General features: G+C 40.5%; 2 protein-coding genes across 2 annotated transcripts; one reads left to right on the forward strand and one right to left on the reverse strand.

Annotated features, from left to right (window-relative positions):
* Positions 1-1,401: 1,401 nt before the first annotated feature.
* Positions 1,402-2,318, forward strand: LOC126727244 (transcription repressor OFP17). The gene has a single exon (XM_050432815.1). It carries the CDS (start codon positions 1,590-1,592, stop codon positions 2,145-2,147), a length of 558 nt encoding a protein of 185 aa, XP_050288772.1. The 5' UTR covers positions 1,402-1,589; the 3' UTR covers positions 2,148-2,318.
* Positions 2,319-2,906: 588 nt separating this feature from the next.
* Positions 2,907-5,587, reverse strand: LOC126727233 (protein GRAVITROPIC IN THE LIGHT 1). The gene has a single exon (XM_050432806.1). It carries the CDS (start codon positions 4,486-4,488, stop codon positions 3,136-3,138), a length of 1,353 nt encoding a protein of 450 aa, XP_050288763.1. The 5' UTR covers positions 4,489-5,587; the 3' UTR covers positions 2,907-3,135.
* Positions 5,588-18,696: the final 13,109 nt, after the last annotated feature.

The following is an 18,696-nucleotide window of genomic DNA, read 5'->3' on the forward strand; positions in this document are numbered from 1 at the left end:
AACATTTTGGACCAAATGAGTGCAAAGTTCATTATGAATGCTCTAATTGGAGCACAGATGCTCCTCCTTCATTTTCAGATTACTTCAATTTCAAAGCAGCCAACGCATTTAACTCATATAAGAACAATATGCGTCAATAGATATCTCCATAGTAAGTAGTAACCAAACTTTATAGTACAAACTAAATGGAAAAATATTATATACATGGCCAAAAGTAGACACATGTCATCATTGCAATGGATTTAGTACACTAAAAATACTAGACTCTAATTTTTGCTTCAAGAGAACTTAGCTTGGGTCCAGTGACCTACTGTATGGTTGTAATGATAATATGTGAAAGCAGGGACGGATCTACGCTGGGGCAGAGGGGGGCCATTGCCCCCCCCCCCCCCCCCCCATTAAAAAAAAAAAACTAGTATAAAAAATTAAGATTTGCCCTTATATTTTTATATATATATATATATATATATATATATATATATATTTGTCTCTCCTTCTCTAAAATATTTAGATATTGACCTACAAAAAAATAAATAAATAAATAAAAATTCATGCCCCTTAACTACAAAAACAAAATAAATAAATAAATTAATAAATATGGACTAAACAAAAATCGCGCACAAAATAAGAAACACTTATTTTGTATGTTATACTTAGTTGATGTGTTTTATAATATGAAATGTTTAAGAAATACTTATTTTGTATGTAGTATTTTGTTGAATATGAAATAAATGTTAGTTTTTATTTCCATAATTTTTTTTTGGTTTTAAGCTTCCCCCGCCCCCCGCGGATATGAATCCTGGTTCCGTCCCTGTGTGAAAGTGGATACATATTGCCATTGCAATAGGTCCAATGTTGGACCCAATCTTTGCCCCAATAGGAGCGTGTCATCTTCAGCATTGCACCCAATCTTTACTCTAACCCTATATCGAGAATGGTTATTGTAATATCAAAAGAGTAGGTTCTTCCTATCAAAAAAAGAAAAGAAAAAAAGAGTAGGTTATTCCTATCCAAAAAAAAAAAAAAAAAGTGTAGATTTTGTTGTCTCAGGACTTTAATAACAAAGTAGCATAGATCCCTGACGTTTTCCTTGATACATAGTCCCAAGTACCCAAAGTTCTTTGAGTCAAAAAACTTAAGGGTCCAGTTAATATGTGTCCTAAGAGTACACATTAAATCATCCATTTTTGAAAATATTTTATTGGGAATTGAACACATTAGCAAAATCCAAAACTCAAAAGGCAACACAAAAACGGAGCTGGAAACTCGCTAAAATAGGTGTTGACTTGCAATGAGGTATCCCACTCAGCCTAGACGTGAAACCCACCAGCAGAGTTAGGCCTGCTCCTTCAGAAATGAGCAGGACAAATAACCTTAATAACAACATCCTCTTAACAATATCAATTTCTCCCCAACAAACACCACTTTGCAATCTCTCTCTCCTTCTCTGTGAGTGAGCGTGTGTGTCACACCAACCGTCATCCCAACAATTTGAGGCATACCACCTCACCATACAAACATATCAATAGCAACAAAGGCACCACCCCACTTCATTCCTTCAACTGCACTCATCCATCAAATCATTAGAGATGAAAGTGAAAGCATTAGCTGCCTTAAGATCCAAGCTTCTAAATCCATGCAGAAAATTCCTTCAAATCTTCAAATTCAGACTCAAAAGACCTGTCTTTATAAGAGCTCTTCGATTTCATCCTCACCGTGTGAGATCCAATAAAAATAATCCTCCAAAGAATCGAGTAACTGCATTTCTATCAGGCAACCGTTCAGTTAGGAGGCCAAAAGAGATGGACAGGTTGAGGGAGCTTATGAGCGTATCTAGTGCAGGGCGTGAGGGAAGGCTCTTTCCATCACCTATTACACCAGCTTACGTGAAGACTGGCAGCAGGGCTGGCCAAAGGGAAGCTTCAGGTGACGAAGACGTGGAAGATGCATGCAGGAGTTTTGAGAACTATTTGGTGGAGATGGTTGTTGAAGAAGGGAAAGTGAGGGATTTGATGGATGTGGAGGAGCTTCTTTATTGCTGGAAGAATCTAAAGAGCCCAGTTTTCGTTGATTTGGTCTGTAGATTCTATGGAGAACTGTGTAGGGACTTATTTTCCACCAAGGATGATGAAGTTGACAGTCCATAGTGATTCTGCAAATAGATTTTTTTTTTTTTTTTTTAATTATTATTATTATTACCTCTTCTCTTCCTCACTATCTATTTCTCCCACAAGTTATATATATATATATATATATATATATATATATATATATTGTAAATTGCAAATATAATTGAAAAAATAAATCCTTATCTTGCAGGGCTCTTCAATACTAGTTTAGGCATGCAACCTCTTTATCATCACTATGCTACATTTAATTTCAAGAGTGAGATCAAGCTTGAAAAGTATTATAATCTTATAAGAAAAGGTTTTGCCCACCCTTGAACACATGTTACTATATTTTTGCCGCCGCATAACCCATTATGCATCAATAGTATGAAGCAAAACCTTTCCTAATCTTGCATGTTACCATCCGAGAAGAATGGGTGAATGATTACCATCCAGCTAGACTTCCACAACCTTTTCAAAGAATCAAAGTTAACTAGTAAGTCATTGTCAGCCATTATTTGTGCTACAATTGCACGTAACCTTTACGTGCAGATGAACAGACAAAATTTTATCAACTAAGCAAGCCACACATTTATCCCCTAATGCCCATACTTTAGTCTTCTTTTCCATCTTTTTTGTATTTTGGTCGGGGAATAAAGTTGTTTTTAGTAGGTGCTGAATCAATGAATTAGATCTAAATATCTAGTGACTTCACCGAGCAAAGAAATAATAATAACAATAATAATGAACTAATATGATGGCATCGTTAAGAGACATATTTACAGTTACACTAAGAAATTAACAAGATTCTAGCGGCCTACAATGTAGATTTATCAAAAACTGGTAATTGGAAAGTACAAACTCTAGTTTGTGTGTCCAATTACATCATACACTACCAGCTAGAGTGCAAAAACTCGGAATACAGCTTCCAACTACCTTGAGCTAATTATCAACATTTACAAAACAAAAGGTCATTAGGTATGTTACCGGTTAGTCCAAGCACCTCCATCTAGCATTTCCAAAGGGATTACTTCAGTTTTGAAAGATACACCCGGGACCTCAACAATGTATCCCCAATTTTAAACCCCGGCATGACCATCAGCTCAACTCTATGCATAGCTTGTTCATCAGCCTCCACTGCACCTTCCATATCCTCTTCAACAGATTCCATATGAAAATCTGAAAATTTGCTTCCTCTTTTGACAGTAAATAGTTTTGCTTTTGGATTGATAGAAGCTGCAATGCCTTGTAAAACCCAGACCCACTTTGCCATCTTTGCAAATATTTGGTAGAATGGCGTCCTGGGATGCTTGCCACTCAACACAAATGCCCTGTGATCAAGATTCCCAAAGAATGACACTTCCAGCAATTGATGAACAACTAATAGATACTTTTTTCCACAGAATTTCGCAAAATCAGAATTTGGATATTCTGTCAGAGCATCAATAGGGTTATTAAACCCCATAACTTCATCCACATTATAGGACTTAAATCCAATCCCACAAAACATTCTCCGAGCTATGTAGGCTTCAAACGCATACTTCTTGTGGGACCTTTTGGAATAAATAACTGCATCTTCAATTGAATTCGCAGCCTGATCTAGATCCCAACCTGAAGCTTTCATCAAGCTAATTAATGGCTTTGCGAAATCATGAATGGACTTGGTAGCGGCCATGAAAGCATCTTCAAGTGTAGCTATGCTCAAAACTGTTGGGATCTTCTTCTCCGGACTTGTCTGCCTCATCTTCTCAACCAGTCCAATGTTCCCCAACTCCAAATCCTGAAGCACTTCTTGCAAACGAAGAATCTCAGAGTTTTTAGCTTTGACTTGGGACTTCAAGTCTTCCAACACCCTCTCACTCAATTCAATTTCCACTTGCAAATGATTGCATGTAGAGGAATCAAGCTCTGCTTTGTTCGTGAATTGCTTATCCTTATACGAACGCTTGATCTTGCAAAGTGATTCAAGTTGAGCCACAACAAGTTGATCAGCATCTATAATCTTATCCGGGTTATAGGGAATGTGAGCTTCCTGAAGCTGAATATAAGCAAATTTCAGTGCTGAAACAGTGTCAAATAACTTCACAATTTCCCCTTCACCACACACATTGCTTTTGCTTGAAACTTCAATGGGTTGAGGATGAATTTTCTCACTGACACATTCTTTCTCCTCAGTGTCATCGCTGCTTTCCTCCACTAATGGGGCAGTGTTGTTCTTGGGGTTGTGACAAGACTGACGTTGATGGTGGTGCTGCTTCTGATTTGGGCTTTCAGAGGGAAAGACACCAATGGATCTCAATTTACAAACTTTCGTGAATTTGGAGACAATTTCAGATATGTTTGAGGAGGGCTTAGAGGGTTTAAAGGTGGCATTTTCCATTGCTTAAAGATCAAAGAACCCAAAAACTGACACAGATCTAATTCAATGTGCTTCCTACCTTCTACAAGAGTAAATTCCAAAATATAATATAATAAGATTAAGATTACAATATTATGAAAGTGGGGTACAAAATCTTAAACAGCGATCCAGAAATTTCCCCAAGAAGAAACGGGATTCCCGGTAATATGCCTTAAACCCTGTGGTAGTGGCATGGAACACCCCTATATTAATTAAAGAAATGAACTTTGGGGTTTTTAGTTAAAAGGTTCAGTAAACAACTACGGCGAATATCGGCTTGAGTTCAAAAAGAAGGAACAGAAATTCAAAATACTTAAAGCGCTAAAATCAAAATTAAAGGTTATCCCATCATCAAACTTCAGCTTCAAGAGGGTTTAGCATCAAGTTTCAAAATAATAGAAGCAAGAAGACACAAAAGCTAGTAAATTTCTAGAATCCACTTTTAAAAAAAACCCAAGATATTTTTTTTCTTCTTTAACTATGAAACTAATCAAAGCAAGCACAGGCTTTTATACGAACACAATGTAGCCAAGAAGAAGAAAAATGAACCAAAGACCAAGCCTAAGCACCAAGTGACTTTAGCATCAAGATGGTACCTAAAAACCCAACATTTTTCTATTATGAAACAGTGTGAGAGTATTACCCAAAGAATAGTGTCAGGGTTTGAGCAGTGAGAACAAACAAACACAATGCAGAGAGCAAGGAGTGAGAGACAGCGAGTTGAACCTTGGAGTTTCCGATCCACAACGTTGCAACGTTGCAAACTAGCTAGACACACATACTATTTAGTAGTTGTAGAGCAAAGCAGACAACATTTGGATTAGCAAAAATCCCAGACTATTATTAACGACGACGTTTCAGTTTCACGCCGACCACGTAAGAGTACAGAACAGTACCTCCGATCAAAGCCAAAAATGATGTTTTCAAAGGTTGGGATTGGGATTTGACTCAATGAACGGTCGTTTTCTGTGCTGGAACCAAGTTGGCATTTTGTGCTCGAACTCCTATTTAGAGTGTGAGAGCGACAGAGTGAGAACTGAGACAGTGTGTTTGTTTGTTTTGTTTTAGTTGGATGGGAATTGGGACTCGAAAAGACTCTTGGAAGTGTGAAAATGTGATGCCCAGAATAAAAAATTGCAACACCGCGTTAAAAAAAAAACAAAACCACAATTTATATAAAAATAATAAACAATTAATCATAATTTATCATTTTATGGGTACTAGAATAATTTGCTTAGAGTTTGTTACGATTAGAATTTTTTTTAAAAAAAAAATTATGTTTTCAGAAAATTTTAAAATATTTTTCTTAAAAATAATATCAAGATTTTTCTAAAATTTTCATTTAACAAATTCATTAATAGGAATTATAGGGGTGTTTGATATTTTAAACAATAATTTTTAGTTTTTAAATAATATTACATGTATTTTTATATATTTTTTTATTTACACGTATTTTTACACATATTTTCAAATAATAACTTTCAGCTTTTAAATATATGTACCAAACGAGTCCATAATTATTTAAGGGAAATATTAACGAGTGCCTTAGGGTATCGGTTACAATTAAAGAAAGTTTTTATGAAAAAAGAAAAAAAAAAAGCAATTAATGTTTTGACAGCTTTTTTCATTTCCCATAAAAATGATATCAAAACTTTTTTTAATTTCATCAAAACTTTTTTTAATTAGATTCTTAACCAATGTATTAAGGATACTCGTTAACATACCCATTATTTAATTACTTCACTAATTTATTTTGTATTGGGTTTTGTTTTTAATTTTGGGAAAGAGGGTCCTGAACTGGGAATCTGAACTGTTTCAGAAGGAAGAGATAAATTTGAATTCTTCCTTGGAGTTAATAAAGAAAGAACCGCACGCAATAACCAAAAACGATTAAGCATAAAGCCTCACCACAGTTAAAAAAAAAGAAAAATAGTAACCGCACGCGACTTTCTTTTTACCCTTCTTTCTTTTGTCTTTGTCAGGGTCCCCACGCAGCAGGCCCAATTACCGAGTAAAACTTTTATTTTAAGTAATGGTAGTATTTTTCGTTGTTTTTTGTGCCCAGAGTTGCAGATCGAATCTCGGCCGTTGAATATTATGCGTGTGGAGTTTGAGATGGTTTTGGGTTACTGGTCCATTTGTTGTGAACAGGCTTAATGAGAAAGAATGGACCAAACAGGAAAACGACGGCGTTATGAAGACCTTTTGCAATATGGGTTTCCCACTTTGCCTCGCTGTTGCTGCAGACACGGACAGTGCGTGACGGACAGTGCGAGCGTCACCAGTAACCAGGTCGGCCAGTGGAAAAAATAAAAAGTGCCATACATTTATTATTTGGAAAGAGTTAGCAGACGACTTAAAAAAATGAGTTATGTGAACGAATGATCTTAAGTGTATTAGTTAATAAAGAAGATAAAAAAAAAATATATGAGAAAAGAAAAAAAATTAATATTTAACTTTTTTTTTTTTTTTTTTCATAAAAATATTCTCAAAATTTTTCTAAAATAGATTATTAATTAATATTTTAAGAGTACTCAATAGTATTTTCCTTAAAAAAAAAAGTACTATTTTTTAAAAAAATTATATAAAAAAAATTAATTTTTCTAATGATTTTTTATATTTTCAATATAAATGATTTCAAAACTTTTTTAACTTAATTTATTAATAATTGTTTTAAGAATGTCCATTAATATGATTTTTATTTTATTAAAATAAAATGAATTGATAGATGTGCTTATCAATTTTATAGTATTGAATATTGATATATTATATTATTATTGCCCTATCAGATTTAAGAATTGTACAAATTCATCATTCTTTTAATATAAGAATTTAATGCATTAAAAGGATGATGATGTTATGGCATGATGACATGGTACAAGAGAGTGACATGACATAAGGCCAGTCAAGCCCAAGGAGCTGACCGGTTGGAGAGAACACTGAGATGATTTATGAGATGAAGAAAAGAGTGTGTTTGGCTGGATAGGGGGGAGAAGAGTGAAAATTTTGGGGGCATGGGAGTTTTCTCATGGAGCTCACCCTTTGGGGTGAAATAGATTTCTTCCCAATTTGGGGGAGAAAATAGGCAGAATGAGTAGGTTTGATGAGAAATTATCCATATGTGCTTTTCCCCTTAATTTACATTGCTTTCTTCTTTCTTTTTCTTTTTTTGTTTCTTTTTTTTTTTTTGAAAAAAAAAAATAAGTTCAAGCACTTTTTTATCCTTATATGCTATTAAATTTTTTCTAAGTAATTTAAATTTATACCATTTACATTTTCTATATTCTCAATTTTCTTCTTAGCCAAATAAAAGAGTTTTTTATTCCTCCACTTTCCACCCCCAACCAAACACTACGAGAGGAAAATGAAAATCTCTTCTATCCCTCACTTTTTCTTCCCCTCCCCCATTTTTTATTCCCCCACTTTTTCACTCTCCCAACCAAACTAAGCCTAAAAGCAATCACACCAGCCTTTGTAAATTCAAAAAAGTAGCAAGTTTTACACATTTTACTCCAAACATTTCCCATTTCAATCAAACCGAAGTTATCTAAATATCCATTGTTGCTACAGTAATTGTGTATATTTACACAGTTAATTTTCATTTGTATTTTATATTCTATTATTTTTTCCCCTCTCCCCAAATCTAATCTCTCTCTTCATCACTTTCCCTTCACTCTCATCCCCTCACTCTCTTCTCTCTCTACATCATCAAACATGCTCTCTTAACACAAAATATCCACACATACTCATCATCAAATACTTTTCCTATACAAATCCCCACACAATCTCGACAAAAAATACTTCACCAACACAAAACCATAGTCAAGACCCAACCCACAAAGAAAAACCCACATCTCAACCATACCATTGCAATGAACACAACCACTGCCACTGCAACTACCGGAGCTTTGATGAACTCCATTTCATTGCAAAGCGATCGTAAATATCAAGCAAGGAAGTGACTTGGGCAATTGAGAAGTGTTATTATTATTTTTATTATTATTGTTTTTGGTATTTGTTTTGGCTTAGATTTAATTTGGGTATTTGATATTTGAGAATTTTGTAGGTTTGCTGGAATTGATGATAAAATTTGTGGATTTGTTTTGGTGTTGCTTTGAGCCTTTGACTGGGTTTTGTTTCTCTTATTTAGCTTCAAGCTTACTAGAATTTTGTAGGTTTGTGAGAATTGATGATAGAATGTGTAAGTTTTGTTTTGGTGTTTGTGCGTGCCAAAAATGAGGCTATTGGGCAGGGCCTCATTCGGGCTCACAATCTATTTGTAAAGTAGACTTGGATTTTCTACGTTGGGTTGTTCTCAGCACAGAGACTCACCGAAATTATCTCTCTCTCCCTCTAGATTACTCACCTCACTCTATTCTTTGTTTCTTTGCAAGCCTTTCCAACCTCCCTTCCTCCTTTAGCTTCTCATATTTATAGTCAAGTCATTAGTGGAGGGATTATTATTGCTTTCAAAGTTAGTGCAATAGGAGCTCCAATATCGTTAATCGTAAGAGGGTGTTTAGGTGGGAGTGGGGTGTGGTGAGAGTGGCCTTGGAATTGGTTCCCACTCTAGTAGATATGCTCGACAGTGATATTCCCCAAGGCATTGCCGGGCATACAAGGGATAGTGTATCCAAACACCTTTCTTCTTGCTCGAGAATAGTTCTCCGAGCAAGGACCATGTGGCAAAACAAGGTGCGTGCTAATGTAGATTGTCTACTCTTCAGGCTTTTAAGCAGTACGAAACTTGGGCTCGTGGCTTTTGTGGGTTCGGGCTAGGGTCATGGCTTTAGAGGTTGGGGCCATGGGCCACACTGCTAAATCAGAACCCAAGACCCAAATGGGTCTAGGTACCACAGTGCCATACATTAGACCCCTTTGATTCATGCCCGGCCCTCGGGAAGAATCAAGGAACCCAAAAGGCACTCGCTATCCGAGAAGCCCAATGGGTGGATATTTGGGCAGTTTCAGAAACTTATTAATGCGCTCTTAAAAGGCGTGTTAAATCTGGCCATTTGGTTCAGCCGTCATCATTACCTGACGGTTCGTGAACTGAGGTGGCGCGCATGTCAGTTGGCATTAGTATCCGTAAGGTTTTTTGTTTCATTATTGCTGATTAAACGTTGCTCACTCCCCTTTGGTTCCTATAAATAGCCCATCCCAAATTATTCTTTTACTTTTTCACTCTCCATTCTCTGAGTTTTCTCTATGATGTGCATTCATCTGTGCGCTTGTCCATCAATCTAGAGTCCCTTTCTTTCCTAGAGCCCAAAGTAAGTTCTCTACCTCTTTCTTTTACTTCAGTTTCCTTCTTCGAGTTTCTTCCTTCAATTTTTAGAGTTTAAGATGGGTTATGCTTTCCTTCTGAACACTGAGGCGCCTTTAGCCACTTTTAGGCAAAAATTCGACATTCCTAATGATGTGAAGTGGCGTACTGCCACGAGAGTGAAATTGCTCTCCACAGAGGGGCAAATACTGCTTTTTCCCTTTAATGGCGATTCTAGTGGGTAGGGTTAGGTTTCCTGTGGACCCTTTTTTACTCAATACCCTTAGGTACTTTGGGATGTGCCCCGAACAACTTCCCCCCAATTTTTACCGGGTAGTTAGTTGTGTCAGTAGGTTGAATCAAACGTTCGGTTTGCAACTGGACCACCACGACATAAACCACATATACAGTCTGTGTGGGAATAAGAGAACCAACTATTACTTAAAGGTCAAAGATACGAGGGTACGGCTAATTTCTTGCCTACTTGACTCTAATAGGAATTCTGCCGGGGAGTTCGTTCGGGTGCGTGACAATTGGTTTGCTGGTGAAATCCCTTACCCCCTCTCACGGCGCGAAGTGGGTTCGTACTGATCTCTAACTTGTTTGTCTTTCCACTTATGATTGTTTTGTTTATCTAAGTATTGATTCACTGCATTTTTCATTGTAGAGGGCAAAGTGTTTACCCAGGATCTTAGGGTTGTTCATGTAAGGGATCTAAATTTTATACTTAGGTCCGAGATATTCGTTCATTGGGGCGGGAAGCTCCGAGCATCCCATCTAATTCTCAGCGTCGAACCCGTGTACTCTACTTGGCAACCTTTCGCGTAGGCTCTTTTGGTAGACAATCCCCTCCTCTTATACATCGACGTACGGCACGTGAATTTTCTTCCTCCGATGTTCACAGTAGCTGAAGCTTAGGACCTTGGTCGGCGGTATACTTATTCGAACGAGCTTGCACCTTTGCGAGACAAATCGGTAGAACGTGTGTCCCAACGCCTCCGAGAACTAGCTCATGCGCCTGTTGAATCCGAGGCTTTCATTCAGGAAGCCCTCGCCCAGCCTGAGGCCCCTGTTGAATCTGAGGCTCCCGTTCAGGAAGCTGAGCAAGTAGCTGTAGAATCTATTAACTCCTTTGAAATTGAATCCGACCATGGTGAAGACATGGTGACCAGAAGGACCATGACAATTGATTATTTTGTGCCCAACGCAAGGCAAACCACACAACAGCAACCTCCTCAGGGCCGTGGTTAGCCGCTCCCTTCTCCTCCCCCTCCTCCTCATCCCTCCGGCCAAACTCGAAAAAGGCAACGTATTGCCGAGCAGACTCCTACCAATCCGAGTGATGCTCTAACCAGGACTTCCCACCCCCAGACATCAAGAGGTATCATCATCCAGGAGCTACCAACTCAGGTCGGGACGAATGCGGCGTCCTCCTCCCGAGCAACACCGGCATGGCAACCTACCTTCCAGCTGGACGGCAAGCCTCTTCCTGCAACTGCTAGTGTATGAGTGTAGGAGAAAGGTGAAGGGGGGTGTGTTGCCCAAAGCTTGGTGCACGACCTCCTTTTGCCCGAAGACATGCACGCCTTTGAGGAAGGGATGAAAGAATCCATAGGAAGGAGGCTGTAGTGGCATACTATTATGGTAATCTTTCGTTTCCTGATTTTCTATTAACCCTTATATACGTTCTTTTTATTGTCGTACTGATTACTGTTGTTCCATCAGGCTGCTCAGCTAGCTCACATCCTCGATGGGCGGTTGAAGGAACTCTCTGAGAATGTTGACTGGGAGAAGGCTGCTGGGGAGGCGGCTGCTAAGACAGCAAAGGACAAGAGAAAAGCTGTCGAGGCTACCTAGAAGAGAGCTGCTGCCGCGGAGAAGGCTAAGGCGTTGGCAGAGAAGAGGTCTACGAAACTCGAGATGAAGCAAAATGAAGCAGACTTAAAGTTGGCTGAAGCAGTAAGCCTGAATGTTGCTCAAGCCGAGGAACTGGCCGACCTGAAAGCAGTTTTATAGGCTTGCGAAAAAAAGAGGTACAATGAAGGGTTTGCTGATGTCGAGAATTTCACAGAACCGGTCATTAAGGAGGCTTGGAGGCTAGCTTTCGAGAAGGGTTGGCTGGCTGCCCTACAAGCCTTGGGGGTTCCTGAGGACTCTCCTCTAAGGGATCACGGCCAGATCCCCTTCCCGAGTCCTACTCTTGCTGTGCAGAACCCCCTAGGGCCCATCGACAAAGAAGAGTCACCAAGTATGTGGGAGCTGGTGGAGTAAATTGACTCTCACGTGGAGTTAAATGATATGGAAGCCACCAGTAACCCCCGTGCTAGTGATCAGCTCGGCGAGGACATTCTACAGCCCACAACAAACCAAAAGATGATCGAGACTGTCGCCTAGACACAGCCTACAAACCCTACGATTTAATTGCCGAACCAGATCCCTACTGTTTACTTTTATTTTTCTTTTACTTAAGTACTTTCTTTCTTTTAGTTAATTTGCCTATGTCACCAGGTTGCGGTGACTAACAATTATTTCCTTGTCGGGTTTAACTTTTATATGGTCACCGGGTTTTGGTGACAAGACATTGGTTTTGTTTTTTTGTTGACTTTGTTTGATTAAGGTTTATTTGTCGAACACTAGACTTAATCATATTTACGAATGCTTAATACTATGTTGTTTTCCTCGCTATATTCTTCTATTTTCCTCAAATATATATCCTTTTAATGATCAGGTTGGGAAGATCACTTCCAGGCATGTTTGATGTTTAGGGCTGGTTTAAAGAGTAGAATAAGTTAGCCGCTCGGCAATTGGAAACCCTACTCAACATATATTTGCTCTCTCGGGCAAGATGTATGGTATAAAAAATCGAGATGTAGATCCCCGCTCCTAGATAATTTTTAGCTTGGTGATTTTGATTGAACTGTAAGGCAAGCTTCCTTCCTTAGGTGACATTTTGGTGGAAAGTTTCCATCTACCCGAGAACTAGGCTACTATCCTTAGGATACCTTTTAATATAAGGTTTCCACCTGTTCGGTGATAATGATTGTACCGAGAAGCAGGTTTCTGTCCTTAGGATATTTTTTAGTATAAAGTTTCCACCTAATCGGTGATATTGATCGAACCAAGAAGCAGGTTTCTATCCTTAGGATATTTTTTAGTATAAGGTTTTCACCTACCCAGTGATATTGATCGAATCGAGAAGTAGGTTTCTGTCCTTATAATACTTTTACCATAAGGTTTTCACCTGCTCGGTGATATTGATCGAACCGAGAAGCAGGTTTCTGTCTTTAGGATATTTTTTAGCATAAGGTTTCCACCTACTCGGTGATATTGATCAAACCGAGAAGCAGGTTTCTGTCCTTAAAATATTTTTTAGCATAAGGTTTTTACTTGCTCGGTGATATTGATCAAACCGAGAAGCAGGTTTCTATCTGTAGAATAAAACAAGTTGCCTTAGTCTTTTCAACTTCCTTTATGTTTGTTGGCCAGCACTACCAAATAAGTAATAATAAAATTGAATGCACCTACACTGATAAGTAACATCATCAAATTGGCTAATAAAATGTACATATTCGAATTTACACTTCCATGTATGGATGATCAGTGATAAAACTTCTTAAGGTTATGGACATTCCATGGCCGGGGCAATGGTCTCTCGTCTAGGTTTTTTAAATAGTATGCTCTCATGCTTGCGATGGTAGTAACTCTGTAAGGCCTTTCCTAGGTCTGGGCTAACTTCCCGACATTTGTATCTCGCATATTTCCCACGGCTTTCCTCAGTACTAAATCTCTAGCACTAAATCCCCTCGTCCTTACATCTTGGTTATAGCGTCGGGCAAGTTTTTGCTGATACTTTGCCAGTCGTATAGTTGCCGCTTCTCGGCACTCTTCCAACCAATTCAAACGTTCCACCATCAGCTTATTGTTTTGGGCAAGGTCAAATCCTACAACTCGTACACTGCATAGGTTCACCTCGGCTGGTATCGCGGCTTCTGCCCTGTACGTTAAGGAAAACGGAGTCTTCTCTATAGACCTCCTGAGGGTTGTTCGATATGCCCACAAAACATTAGGTAGCTCTTCAGTCCACCTACCTTTTGCACCGTCCAAATCTTTTCTTCAACTCGTTCACGATTGCCTTGTTGGTGGCTTCAGCTTGACCATTGCTCTGCGGATACACTGGAGTGGAATACTTGTTTTTGATGCTGAGATCACTACAAAATGCGCGAAAAGCCTTACTATCAAATTGTAACCCATTATTAGATATCAACGAGTCTGGCACCCCAAATCTTGTAACTATGTTTTTCCACACAAACTTCTTAACGTCCACATCTTGGATATTAGTTAAAACCTTGGCCTCTTCCCATTTGGTGAAGTAATCAACAACCATTAACACGAACCTGCAATTACTTGTTGCCCGAGGAAATGGGCTGAGAATATCTAGCCCCCATTGTGCGAATGGCCATGGGCTGCTAACAGGATTCAGATAACCTGCTGGCTGATGGATCAAGAGGGCATGCTTTTGACATTGTTCACATTTACGGACATACTTGGCAGCATCCTTCTACATCTGTGGCCACCAAAATCCTTGAGTAATTGCTCGGTATGCTAATAAGCGTCCCCTTACATGACTGCCACACATCCTGTCATGCAACTCGGCTAAAGGCTCATTTACTTTCTCGGGGTGCAAGCACAAAAGGTACGGCCCCCCAAAAGACCTTCGGTATAACTTACGATTTGCCAACAACCAATATCGAGTAGCCACTCAGCGAATCCTGTTAGCCTCCTTTTCATCATCCAGAACTCGATCTTCGGCTAAGAAGTCAATGATTGGGTCCATCCAACATAGCCTAGTCACTGAAATCATGGCAACATCAACCCTAGCTGTATCAATGCTATCTGCCACACTAATGCTTGGCTCTTCTATAAGCTCCACTTTGATTAACCGAGGCACCTCTTCGGTCATTGACAATACTAATGTAACTAGGGAGTCAGCATGTCTATTCTGCGCCCAGCCCACTTGGGCCACCTTCATGGTACCAAACTTGTTCATGATTTGCTTTACTACCTGTAAGTATACTTTCACCCGGGAATCCCAGGCTTTAAAGTTGCCCTGGACTTGGTTAACAACCAGCCGGAAATCTGAATATATATCCACATCCCGAGCTCCCATTCCCAAAACAACTCTTAATCTGGCAAGTAAAGCCTCGTACTCGGCTTCAATATTAAAGGCCCTAAACCTCAGCCTAAAAGAATGCTCCAACCGTATTCCTTCAGGAGTAATAATGACGATCCCGGCACCGACCCTTAGGGCATTTGACACTCCACCCACAAATACTTTCCATGGGCGATTCTCTACATGACAAACTATTTTCCTGTCGTTTTTAGGAGAAAACTCTGCAACGAAATCAGTAAGGACTTAGACCTTCATTGAGTTTTGCGGCCTGTACTGTATGTGAAAGGAACCTAGCTGGGTCCCCCATTTAGCTATTCTGCCCGTGAAGTCTAATCTCTTCAACAACAACTGTAAAGGATACTCGATCAGGACAAATACAGTATGAGCCTGAAAATAATGCGGCAACTTCCTCGTAGCATGCACAAGAGCTAACACAAGCTTCTCCAAGGGTAGGTATCTTGTCTCGGCATCAACCAAAGTCTTACTGATGTAATACACAGGTTGTCGCACTCCTTGGTCCCTTAGCAACACGACACTCATAGCATGATCGGACACTAAGAGGTACATGAATAAATCTTTCCTGGGCTCTGGGGCTGTTAACATGGGCGCTTGCATCAAATAATCCTTCAGATCCTGAAAAGCTCTGTCACATTTCTTATTCCACTGAAATCCTTTCCACTTCTTCAGAAGTTGATATAATGTTCGGTAGCGATCAGCGAATTTGGAGATGAACCGGTTAAGTGCTGCTAACATCCTGGTCGATACTTGCACTTCTTTCGGATTGCTTGGCGGCTTAAGGCACTTCACGACTTCAATCTGATCGGGGATGACCTCTATTCCCCAATTAGTGATCAGATACCCCAGGTATTTACCAGCCCCCACACTAAAAGCACACTTCTCAGCATTATGGCACAACTTATGTTGTCGAAGCACCTCAAACACCCCCTGAAGATCCTCTAGGCCATACTTCTTGTTTACTTTTCACTATCATGTCATCACTGTACACTTCAACTGTACACCCTATTTTATCCCGGAACATCCTTGTAATCATTCGTTGGTACGTGGCCTTGGCATTTTTTAACCCAAAAGGCATTACAGTATAATGATAGTTGGCATCTGGGGAGATGAATGCTGTCTTTTCTCGGGTGCTAGGGCAATCTGATGATACCCCTGAAAAGCATCCAAAAAGCTCATCCTCGGGTGTCCGTACGTGGCATCTACCAACTAGTCGATCTTCGGCATAGGAAACGGGTCTTTTGGGCATGCTCGGTTCAAATCTGTGAAATCTACACAAACCCTCCACTTGCCATTCTTCTTCTTCACTACCACGGTATTTGCTAACTACTCCAGGAAGAAGATTTCCCTTATCTCCCCAACCTCCTTCAGCCTTTGAACTTCTGACTTCACTGCCTCAACATGCTCCTTGGCTGATCTCCTCGGCTTCTGCTTCTTAGGAGGGAATGTTGGGTCTGTGTTGAGCCTATGGACAATGAATTCAGGATCCACCCCGGGCACCTCATATGGACTCCATGCAAACACATCCACATTCTGTATAAGGAATAACAACATCTCTACCTTATCCTAGTCCTTCATGCTTTCTCCTATTTGAAAGTACTTGTCAACATCCAGCAATATTCTTACACTCATCATTTCCTCGGCACAACCAGCCCCGTTCTCTTATTGGGGATCCTGTAATAGCTATAAAGGGATCCCTTGAGGCGGGTCCTTTTGCTCAACCTGCTCCTTCTATTAGGCTCCCTCTTTCTGTTTAGCTTGCTTCTTCTTCCAGCTGACTACGGCAACTAGGCATTGCCTAGCCACTTGCTAGCTTCCCCTTACTACAGCAATGCCTTGCTCGGTAGGAAACTTGACTTTTACATGCAGGGTAGACGGAACAGCCCCCATTGCATGGATCCACGGCCTTCCTAGAATCGCCGTGTATGGAGAAAACGAAGCAACCACTATAAATGCTACTACCACCTCCTTGCCTTCCATATTCACGAGAAGGGAAATTTAACCTTCGGGAATTACCACTTTACCATAAAACCCGAGCAATGGTGTACTATACTTCGAAAGGTCCTCATTCTTCAATCCAAGCCTCCTGAATAGGTCCGGATACATCACGTCGGCCCCACTTCCTTGGTCTATCATTACCCTCTTCACCAAGAAGCCACTTATCCGAGTCGTGACTACTAACACGTCATTATGTGGTTGAATTGTTCCTTCCAAATCGTCGTCATCAAAAGCAATAGGCTCCCGGGCAAGCTTCATCCTCTTTTCAGATGACTGTATGCCCGAGTAGCCTTCCATTGATAGTACAATCAACACTCCTTTCCTTCTTGTTACAGTGAGACTCCCTGGGGCAGCATGGATGACCTCAATTACCCCTAGAGGGAGTGGAAGAGGGTTCCCCTTTTGCTGAGTGCCCTGCCTCGTACCTCGGTCCCCGAAGTCCACCACAAACTTCTTTAAATATCCGGCCTTCACCAGCTGCCCAAGATGATCCTTCACCTCACATCTTGTTCGGCCACCTAAAGTAAGGCTCGTTCTTATTCCTGTCTACAATCCTGTGCACCGGCTCCTTAAATGTTACGTTTACCTCCTCTACTTATGCTTCTGGCTCTTGAATCCTTAAACCCCCCCGAAGCCTGAGCGGAAAACCACTTTGCCAAGGACGATTCATCATTGGTGCTTTACCTTTACTTTGCAGCCGGTCATCCTCTAGTCGTTTATACTCTTCAATATGCCTCATCAGCTGCCTCATGCCCTCGGGAGGCTTCTTAGTCAATGACTAACGTAGTTCAGAATCCTTGAGCAATCCCATTCTAAAAGTGCTTGTCGCAATCTTCTCGTTACCCTTGCCAATCTCATTGTAAAGCTCCCAATACCGATTGGCATATCTGCGAAGGGTTTCACCGACCTTCATCTTCATAGATAATAGTGCATCCACCGGCTATGGCACCTGGTTGCATGTTACAAACTGGGCACCGAATTCCTGAATCAGCTCGACAAAGCTGTGAATGGAGCCCTTTCGTAACCCATTAAACCCTCTTAATGCCGTGGGACCAAGGCTTGAGGGAAATACCTTACGCATCAACACGTCATTGCGTGTGTGCAGAGACATCATATGGATATAATGACTGACGTGCTCTACTGGGTCTGTTTTCCCATCGTAGGAGTTAAATGGTGGTTGCGTGAATTTGCTCGGCATTTGGGCCCGTTCAATGTTGTCCGAGAACGGCGACTGAGTGGCTCTGTGTAAGGCACGGCTCATTACATCCATAGCAGCATTGTGGGGCTGTCACCCTTCTGGGGAGTATGAATCCCAATCGGTATACTTGCGTGAACGTGAACGGTCTCGATTTCGACAGGACTGGATTGGGAACGGTCCCGGTGTCGACAGGAACTGGACTGATTGGACTCCACCCCATATCGGTTTCCCCCATTATCAACTCTCCTTTCTCGGTCATCTTGGTCCCTTCTCTGGTGCCTACCTCTCACCTTCAACTCTAAATCTCTCACCAGTTTGCATAACCGCTCCAGCTCCTTATCTCTCTCGTCAAATTTCCTGTGCCTCGAAGCACCTGACATTGTTCGGTGTGTTTGATATGAGCCCTCTCCTAGGGCAGACTGTTCCTCCTCTCACTCACACTTCCTATCCTCGCATCTTTTATGTCTTCTCTCTCGCCAAGTAGATCCCCGAGAAGACCCCATCGAATCACTTTTGGCATGGCTCCCTAAACGTCTATCAGGC

This window comes from Quercus robur, chromosome 1, assembly GCF_932294415.1.
Source record: "Quercus robur chromosome 1, dhQueRobu3.1, whole genome shotgun sequence".
Taxonomy (NCBI): Eukaryota; Viridiplantae; Streptophyta; class Magnoliopsida; order Fagales; family Fagaceae; genus Quercus; species Quercus robur.